The following is a 10608-nucleotide window of genomic DNA, read 5'->3' on the forward strand; positions in this document are numbered from 1 at the left end:
CTGAGCTGGAATACGATATGTACCTCTATACATGCTGGGAGCCAACTGGGGTTCAAAAAAATGAAGGGAAAAAAGTATTTAAGGGCAAATAGTACAATGACTCCATACCTGGGCAAGGAATATGTGTTTGAGTGTTCCTAAAGCAAAAAAACTGTCCGACATCTTCCAACTTAGTCCTCCCTTTTCAGTTGGAGTCAAAACGGGTACTTTGTCATCTCATTAAAGTGACAATCCAGCTAAAATATACTTGTTGAGACACTTCCTGTGGACCATTTGGTTTCTACAACATAAACCAATAAAAAAATAATTTCAGTCACAACTTCCTGAAGCTCAAAGTGACATGCTTGTTTTGTCTGACAGTCCCCAAAAAATGTTTCAGTTCACCACCAATTATAAAAGTAACACATGCTCACAATTTAGAAGCTTGAACAATGAATGTTCTGTAGTTTACTTACAAAAATACTTTTAAAAAAACTGAATAGATTAACAACAAAAAGGCTGCTGATTACTGTTAATCAACAGATTGATTCATTGACTAATCATTTTAGTTTTAAACTGAAACCACAGATGGTCAACAGAGAAGTAGTTTATGCTGCAGGACTCATTTTTCTGTGGATACTTTTTCTTTCCCAACGTGAAACTATACAACCTTTTAACAGCCACCTTTCAAGCCTACACAGGTTGAGTGTTTGATATTCAAAAAATGGATTTGTGCACTTTGTTTCACATCAGCTCTTACTTACTTTCAGTTAAAAGCCCATAGCTCAACTTTCTCATCTTTGTTCCCAACTTTTGTCTTTTAGCGAGGACATATGATGCTCATTTGCAGGTTCATGCATACATATTTATGATAAGAAAAGACAGAAATGTCATTTCTTACAATATGGGACCTCGACTAAATCTTCTTACTGCAGCACCTACCTGACTTCTATCTGTCCATCTTCTTCCTCATGCTCTTCTGTCAGTCGAGAATGTTTCCTGTATGACAAAGACCTGTTGCATAAGATCAGTGAGTCTGTCTGCACCCTGACATCATCAGCGGCTTTATCCCTCCATCAGCCAGTCCAGACATACAGGTACACACTGCTGCTCCATCCCATTGTCATTCAAATGTTGGGCTGGTGATTGAAGCGCTTATCTCTCCTAATCGGAGCGTGTAAAGGTATTACTGCTGCGGGAGAGCGTCGCCACACCAACTTTGATATGGAAAATCACATCTGTGAGCTCCCAAACAACATTATCTACAGAGAACTGAATATACCAGGGAAAACCTTTCCTGCAACACCTCCATCTGTTGTCTTGGATTAGCTCCATGTTTGTCCCCTTTTTTTCAGATCCTCAAAGACAGAGAGAGCAGGAAGGGCGAGGGGGATTAGAAAAGGGAGGAAAATAAAGAGCCGAACACACAATCTTGTTAAAAGTAAGATTTGTAAGCTTATTATTTTGTTATCATGATCATTGTTATAACCTCTGTTATGGTTTGTTCAGTTTACAGTTTATTTTCAAGTTCATTTAAAGTCATTCCAGTCGAAGGTAAACATGATTGTAACTGTTGTTTCCAACACTATTAAATGCTTTTTTTTCTGTTTTGCCAGACAACAATCAGTCACACTCGCTCGCTCAGACGCACATGGGAAGAGCAGAAACAAAGAGACTGTTGCTCACTCACTCACCCATTCATTCAGTCACCAGCACACACACACAGACAGCATCTCACGCTAAAGCACCTGCACACAGACATGAAGTGATTAACAGAAATGAGTCTGATTCTTACTCCCCCTGACACACACACACACACACACACACACACACACACATACTCAGGCACACACATTTCTTACTCTCGTGTCTAAGTTCTTAAGTGCAACTTCTTGAAGAGTGATTCCCCTCTCACACAGGACTTCAACCCTCCCACTCCACATCAGGACCCAAAACCCTACCCACCGAGAGCCATATATACACCTGGGTCGGTTCTGTATCATTATATATTGTATTTAACAAAGCTCTAAAACCAGGGCTGGATCATGGTCCAGTGAGACCCCTAGGAGTGTGTCATTTGCAGTCACAGAGGGGCCCAGGGACCGCGCTCTTTATATGCCAAGGGGGGCCTTTAACTTCCATTGGAAGTCTTGGGCCATATACCACACACAGTCTGAGCCATGGAGAGCCCCTGGTAGTCTGAGGCCAACATGCCCGGTCCATAATCCAGCCACATCCGCCATGAAAATGCATGATCCTTGTTTGTTTCTATAGGTATAATCTCTTGTCTGGGTGACAAGGACTATTACATTCCTAGGTATTTAAAAATGTGTGCTTTTGTTGTTTAATCAAAGGTTGTCACACTTGTTAAGCTGAGAAAATAATTATTCCCAAACTACAAGGACACAATGAGGAAAAAAACCCAAAGAAACATAACTTCTTGAGGATAAAATCCCATATTTCAGTGGTTCCCAGCCCGGTGGATTGGTTATATATGATTTGTAATCTTATTTAACTTAACCTTAACTTTGGCTAAGAGACTCACAGAGTTCAGCCCAAGTTTACATATGGCTCAACCCACCCCATTCTCCAACTTTTAAACCCCCGTCTTCCCCCTCAAGATAACCAAAAATACACCACAGCAAACTCAACAAAATGATAATAAAAAAACAACCACAAGAAAACTGAGCTTCAAGTTTGTAAAAATGCTTACATCACATTTCACCTTGGCAAAATTCAAGACATTGTTATTCCATTCTTTGTCCGTTATGACATTTACACGAGTACTTGAACGCCTCACGTGCCGGTGGGTGAGCCGCAGTGCGACCTGGTCGGCCCGCTGTCAGCTCGCAGTCCATCCTCATCATCCTCATCATCATGATAATCATCTTCACCTTCATCATTGTTATCAGCTACTATGGTAAGCCATGCCCTACTAGAGTCCATCGTTGGCAGGGTGGGGTAACCATGGTGAATAAGGTGCTAGTTGCTATGGAAACGCTATTCTGAAGCAACCGACTGGTACAGTTGTTTGAGTTTTGACTTGCCGTACCTCCCCACCAAAGCACTTGGTTTGTATGTATTACTTGTTGCTTTAGTTTGTGTTTTTGATTTTTTTTTTTTTGTATTATTTTGCATTTTTATACTTATAAGATGTACAGTATGTGGATGTATTTTCAGGCTGTTAGTACCATTTAAAATCTCACTTTCAAACACACACACACACACACACTCACACACATTCACATGGTACACTCAGATTTTCTCTTTCAAGCCCACACAAACAGACGTTAACAGAAAAATGTGGCATCAGACGAATGGGTTTACGGAGATGAGATTGGTAGAGCGGGCTGCTACACCAACACTGATCAGTGGAGAGCTTCTTGTTTCCCGGGACTGGACCTGTTCATAGATGCTTGTGTGAGTGACTGTCCTTCCTCCATCGCCCTCCCTCCTCCCTGCTCCTCTTGCTCTCCTCCAAACAGCCTGCAGCGGGTCAAGAGGAGGGCAGTATTGCTGAAGTGTTTTCATGGCTGCTCTCTAGCCACCGTGTGCTTCTTTAACCTCAGAGATGACAGAGGACTGACCGAGTACTTCACAGACAGGACAGAAAAGTAACACAGCAACGTATAACATTAACAAACCCTTCAGTGTCAATGGCACGTCTACAGTAAATCCCCCTTTTCTTTTGTTTGAGTGAATGATTCATCTTTTAAATGCTCTGTATTTCCCCTCCTGACCCCGTCCTCCTTCGTTAGAGACGTGCTGCAGACTGATGTTGAACACAGGATGACACAGCAGACAGAGTGGAGATGACAACTAAAACACTGGCGTCTGGAGTCCCGGGTTGCGTTAATGAACTATCAGCTACTTTTTGACTAGTCTCCTACACAGACAGGACCTGCACAGTTCGTCAGCTGGTTCCTTTTTTTTCTCCCTCTGTGGACTGGGACAAGTTCCCAGCATCAGGATCAACAACAACATCAACAAAAAAAAGGCAATTTCAGTTCAGTTCTGGTGAATTCTATCTCGATTCAGTTCATTTGAGTTCAGTTTAATTCTTGTTGCAAGAAACTATGGCAACTAGCCCTAAGGAAGTGTTTCAGCCAATCAGATCCAGGGGAAAGTCTTCAAATGGTTTTCAATTGGGTGGGTGGATTTGATGCTTTTTCTTCTTTTTGACTAGGATTTCAGCTCCACCTCTCCTGGTGTATAAATGCTTTGTGTGGTGCGCATGATTCAACAAGCTCAACCTGTGGCTTGTTCAGACACACACACACACACACACACACACACACACACACACAGACACACACGCAAACTCAGTCTACCACACCTGCATCTGTATGCACAGGCTGACTTTAATGCATACGGTTCAGTCTGTGTCACCGAGTGCCTGAAGGTCTTTTAACTCCACCAAAACCACACTCCACTCAGACACACAGCTGTACAAACACACACATAGGGACACATTCACACTGTGATGCTTGAAAACTCTCATCTCTTGCTCCTCTTGCATTCTGCTCTATTTGTGGTATCTTAACCCTCCTCTCTCCCTCTCTCTCTCTGTCTCCTCTCCTCCTGACTCCCCCTCTCCTCCCTCCCTCAACTCTCCCACCCGCTGATACTGTACACCCTCCCAAGGCTAGTTGGCATGGTGACGCTGATGGGATGGCCGTTGCTAGGAGATGAAGAGAGCGGCCAGAAGGAGCATCGTCACGGTGAGGAGAAGGCGATCCCTGGATGGGCTGCTTCCGCTGACGCTCTTCTCCAGCTTGGGAACAATGGGGTTAAATTCATCTGGAAGCACAGAAGCAGAGAGAAAGAAAAGGGGGTCTGGATGAGGCAGAGTGATGTCTTTATATCAGCTCATTACAATGCTAGCAGAGGATTCTTCTACACTTGATAAACTTGAAAGGAAATTTTTTATAAAGATAGATATCTGCGCTTCTAATTGAGCTATAATCTGCTTACACAGCTTGGCTTTTGCAAAAACACTTTAAAAGAAATTGACAGAAAAACAGCAGCTTACAGCACAAAGTCACACTTAACCATTAAAATGTTATAAGTCTGCTGCAAAGACAACACAACAGCAGGGCCACGGCAGACTGCTGCAGCTGTTATCAGAGAGCTCTTATTGTTCTAATAAAGTGACACATTCCCACTCACACTCACACTCTCTCTCTCTCACACACACACACACATACACTGTATATACTGTAAACCCCCCAATCCCCCGGCATGTACACCTGGCAGGGTCCTAAAAATAGTTTGCAGTCTTTTGTTGCGGAGTGTTGATGTCTAGTCGATGTACAAAAGCGTCAGACAGTTCGCTGCACGTCTACACTTATGAGACACACGTGCGGGCAGACACACCCTCTATAGTCACTTGATTAATGAGACTGGAGGCCAGACAGAAGAACAATTTTCTGTCTGTACACGGGTTGGCTTTTGCTGATTAGGAGCTATTGTGTTAACGGTCCGATGGCATCCGAGTGAAGTGGGGGTATTCTCAGTTTTTCCACGCGGCGCCATATCTAGCTGGAGAATATTTCCAGCTGCTCTGTGGGTCAGACAGCAGAGTAATGACTGGCTGACACCTGGTTTTAGAGATGGCCTCCTCTGGTATGCTCCGCTGGCCAATCTAATGAGGTCTATGCAGCAGTGGAGCTCAGGTTAAATGCTTTGACCGCTCTGTAACCGAGCATGCAGCCGTGGGGTCGGGACACTGTTACTTTGGCGCTGACTGACAGAGGAATGTGGTTTTGAAGACACAAACAGCAGAGCATCTCGCAAAACTGGTTCTGAAGTGTGACTCTCCTAATTGCCACACACACATGCGCACACACATACACACACACAGAGTCTGTCACCAACTGTCTCAGATGAACACGTGATTATTGGCGCGTGTTTCTGGCGCGGCGTCTGTGCAAGGGGGCATGTGACGTGCATCATGACCTTCTGACATGTTCTCGAGCCAAACATCAGTTCACACACAGAAGCTGTATGTATTATTGTGGTTGTGCGTGTGAGTCTGTGCCACATTTTGGAGCAGACAACATCCGCCTGATAATTAGGAAGCTCAGACACCTCGAGGCATCTATGAATTTGAATGTCATGTTGACAAGAACAAGGAGATATCTTAGTCTCTGATTGTGTTTATTAGAGTGTCTGGCTGTGTGTGAAGGTGTGTGTGTGTGTGTGTGTGTGTGTGTGTGTGTGTGTGCGTGTGTGTGTGTGCCATCAACTGTACTGTTTCTTGTCTTTCTTACTCAAAATATTTTTGAATTTGGTGTACAAGATAATGACACACACATAATTACAACATATTCTATTTGTCAGTTTAACACCTCAGACACTGTTTGACCTCTATAATGAGTGACCTAGAATCTCCTGCAGATTGTTAAGCAATTCATGGGTCTTGTAACAAATACTTTAAGAAAATAATTACTTTTAATTCTAGATGTCAGAGAAGTGTTGATGTGTGGAAAATCGTAGACGTTGTAATTTGTGGTGCACCCAAATCAGAATGTCCTCATTAAAGGGTCATTCAAGTGATTTAATATAGCAACTCCATAAAGTCGGGGACATAAATGACACAATAGCATGTTTCATTAGACCCTCCCCGACTGGTTCATGTTGTTCAACTCAAATCTTAACAAAGTTCCTGAGAGCTGCAGAAACAATACACAACTATTTTTATAGGCTCTTTGTGACTGGCAAATACACTTTAACATGCAGAATCTGTGCAGTGCAGTGTGAGATAAACAGCAAATGCCTAAACGTGGAGCCTTTTTTTTAATAATTAAAGAAATAAGTATTTGAGCAATCAGAAAACCACAACATTTTTAGGCATCTGACAGTACACAGTATGTATGTATATATATATATATATATATATATATATATATATATATATATATATATATATATATATATATATATATATATATATATATATATATATATATATATATATATATATATATATATATATATATATATATATGTGTGTAACATAATTTAACCGCACCCTCTGGCGTTTGACTGTATGGAAGAATAAGCACCACTTGGGAAGCGTAACCGTGAACTTGACATGCAGTCTATTTTTTTTAGCCCCATGATGCATTTTGTCATTGTGAGATATTGTACCATGTACTTTTACATCCCTAATATAAGCTTCAGGGAGACACAAAAAAGAAAGACAAGAAAGGGAAGAAGCCACCCGCAATTAAAACCTTCCTTTAGCAGTAGTTTAAATGCCTCTAAGGAACTGAAGTTGATTGCATGTTGTTGAGAGCATTGTGTAGTGATGTGTCTAGATTTTTAATCTCAGAAGCAGTTCAGGGTCATGACATTGTCAGCCTTATTTGATATATTTGGTGTTAAGTAGCTGATGATATTATCTTGCTATCTGCTGGTTTTAAAGCAAAACAGGAAGATTGAAACTGCAACAATGCCCTTTTTTAAAGTAAATCTACTCTTATATGTTTTAAATATCAGTATCCACTTGTATCTAATTGGGCATGTGGTAATAAATTAGCATGCACATGGATTTACTATATATATATATATATATATATATATATATATATATATACACTACTGGTCAAAAGTTTTAGAACACACCAACTTTTCCAGAATTTAATTGAAAATTATGCAGTTTAATGTCTCAGTGTACTCTGAAATTAATGCACATTTGCAACATTTAAAATTCTTGATTGAGCATGATAGTGTTTTGAAAGTGAAAAAAGATTCAAAATCACATTTAATGTTGGACTAAAGCACAAAAAAAAAACACAAAATGACCAAAAAAAGACACAAAATGACAAAAAAGACACCAAAAGACACAAAATGACTAAAAAAAGACAAAATTACCAAAAAAAAAGACACAAAATGACTTACAACGACATGAAAAGAATTCAAAAATGGACAAAATAGCCCAAGACTCCATAGAGTTAAGTTGTTAACCCATTTCTTGTTCCCTGAAAAAGGCCTACTTGTATAATTCTGAAATGTACATTATTTTTCAGTTTTGGTTAAGCTTACCTTTTTTTATTTACCTCTGGCAGTTCACCACTTACCTTTGTACCCTTTCAAGCTGTTCATTTGACTTGAACTGCTTGAATTTCAATAAAAAACTGGAAAAATTGGGGTGTTCTAAAACTTTTGACCGGTAGTGTATATATATATATATATATATATTCAATATTTTAAACTTAAAACATGCCATACAACTGTTCCTAAGAATGTTATAAAATCAGAGGCGACATTCACTTTGTGCTGCGCACTGATGATCCACCTGATGTTGCCAGCAAAGTAACCCAAGCACACTGTCGCTTAAAGGAGTGCTAATTGCTACTATAAACCCCATTAAAGAGAGAGCTTCGGATTTTCTCCACTAATGGCCGGACCTGATCGTCAGATGCAGTAACCTGAGCCAACAGGGTTGGTAAATGAGTATCCTCCCACTGAAAGCCATCAGTAATCACATGGCTGCACGGGGAGCTGCTAGCACCATTCCATCTGTGTTGTAAATGAGATCTAAATGAAATCTAATACTAGAGGCCGTATTCAGGAGGGAACCACTGTTGAGCTGTAGACACTGATTGAAAGGGGCAGCGCCCAGGAAATAAACTCTGAGCAGTGAAGGGGAGAGAGAGACGGGTGGTTTTCAATATGAGCCTGCAACATTCAGCTTAGTTAAACATTTTCAGACACGGTAATCAGGCACATTTGAACTGAGTTTGCGCGTCGTCTCATGTTTGTGCGAATGTGCTGATGTGAACTTTGAATAACAGTAATTAAAACTATGATGTGATGAGTCTAATCGGCAGTCAGGAGGGCCGAGAACGAGGGAGGGGAATAGGAAACTGCACTGCTTCTTTGTTTTCAGTTCATTTCACAGCTCCCTGCTGATTTCCTCACTTCCTCTTGCACCACTTGAGTTATCCTATTAATTTAATTGGCAACACAGCACTACAGGTGAAAATGACCCATAGGAGCTCGAGTAATTTGTGCTCTGCTATTGTTTCAGCTGCTCACTTAATATTAACAGTATTCTCATGTAGTTCATATTCTTTATCTGTTCAAGTACATCAAATGAAACTATTATTCTGTGGCAAAAACCTTTATTCTCTCCAAATATTCTTCTGTGTAATGTGGAATAAAGTATGCAAAGTATGACTTGAGCATATATCTTCTGGTATTGGAGCAAGTATCTCTAGCATGCATGTGATTACAATTATTTCCAGGAATATGGTCTTAAACCGGGAGAAAATTGATAGAAATTGACATTTTAAGCCTGAAATTGATATGGGTTTATCAGCAATGTGGAATGTTTGTTATTTATTTAAAGACTAATAACAGAACAGGCTTAGGATTGAGCTTCAGATCAACATTTTAAATCATAAGAGAATTATTACCCAATGAAGATTTTCTTTCAAGTTAGAATATTGACACATTTTACTCGGATGACACATGTACTTGTAAAAACTACTTATCCTTACTTGATACTCATTTCATCTGGACACTTGGATCCACACTAGTCAAAAGTCCACAAATAAACAAAAAACGACTACAAAGAGACACGAAAACACTTCAAAGAGACTCAGAGACTCTGCAAGAGGACCCAAAGAAACTTGTATTGACTATAAAGAAGGGGCAATAAAATTACACAGGGACACAAAACACCTTCAAAGAGACACAAAACAACAACAAAACGACACAAACCAACTTCAAAGAGAGACAACACCACCACAAAGAGACATAAACAACTTCAAGGAGACACAACACAACCACAAAGAGATATAAAACAACAACAAAAATACACAAAAGAACTTCAAAGAGACACAAACACCTTCAAATAGACACAACACAACCACAAAGAGACAAAAAACAACTTCAATGAGACAACCAAAAGCTGAAAAAACAGCCACAGACATAAGAAAGACGGCGGCTAAACAACTCTTGAGTCTTCATGCTCTTATAAAACAGAGGTGGTGGGGCTTTTGTATGTCTGTCTGGGGCGTGTTGTCTCATAATCTGCCCATTGTGCTCAGAAATGTAGTGACAAACTACATTAAAGTATGGCTGAACTAACTCCGATCTGTGCTTACCAAAAGCTAAAAACAATTTAATGTTGGAATAAAATAAGTTCTTTGTTTTAACATCACTGCAATAGCATAAATGCATACTAGAAACCTAAGATTAATATCATATTGGGAAAAAAATATGTAGAAAAAGGGGAAAAACCTAATTTCACACATCAAAAGGTGAATAAACTGAGTTTTGGTGGCTTTCCCCTCCACTGCTTTCCTACTTCTGCTCTTGGAGGGAAAATGGAGGATGGGAATTAAAGAGCAGGAGGATGAGGAGGGTGCAGAGAGAGGAGATGGAGCGAAGGGAGAAACCTAGATGAAAGGATGATGGAGGGATGAAAGAGAAGGGAGGGAGAGGCATCTCGACAAACTCATGTGACATGCAGCCATTCGCCGGAACCACCGATGAGTTTTCTCATGACAGTTATGAGAACAGACTGATTTATTACGCAGAGGCACGCATACGGGCGCGCACACACACAGATTAACAACAGAGCACCATATTTTACAGGCTACCTTGGAGAAGAGT

At 40.5% G+C, this 10608-nt stretch overlaps 1 protein-coding gene across 1 annotated transcript in view; it reads right to left on the reverse strand.

The window, feature by feature from the left end:
* Positions 1–1411: 1411 nt before the first annotated feature.
* efna3b (ephrin-A3b) overlaps positions 1412–10608 on the reverse strand; it is a 70980-nt gene continuing 61783 nt past the window's right edge. The window contains exon 6 of the mRNA XM_059339557.1: positions 1412–4779. Within this exon, the coding sequence (XP_059195540.1) occupies positions 4661–4779 (119 nt within the window). The 3' untranslated portion in view covers positions 1412–4660. The remainder of the gene's footprint in view (positions 4780–10608) is intronic.

The sequence above is a fragment of the Centropristis striata genome, chromosome 8, assembly GCF_030273125.1.
Source record: "Centropristis striata isolate RG_2023a ecotype Rhode Island chromosome 8, C.striata_1.0, whole genome shotgun sequence".
Lineage (NCBI taxonomy): Eukaryota > Metazoa > Chordata > Actinopteri > Perciformes > Serranidae > Centropristis > Centropristis striata.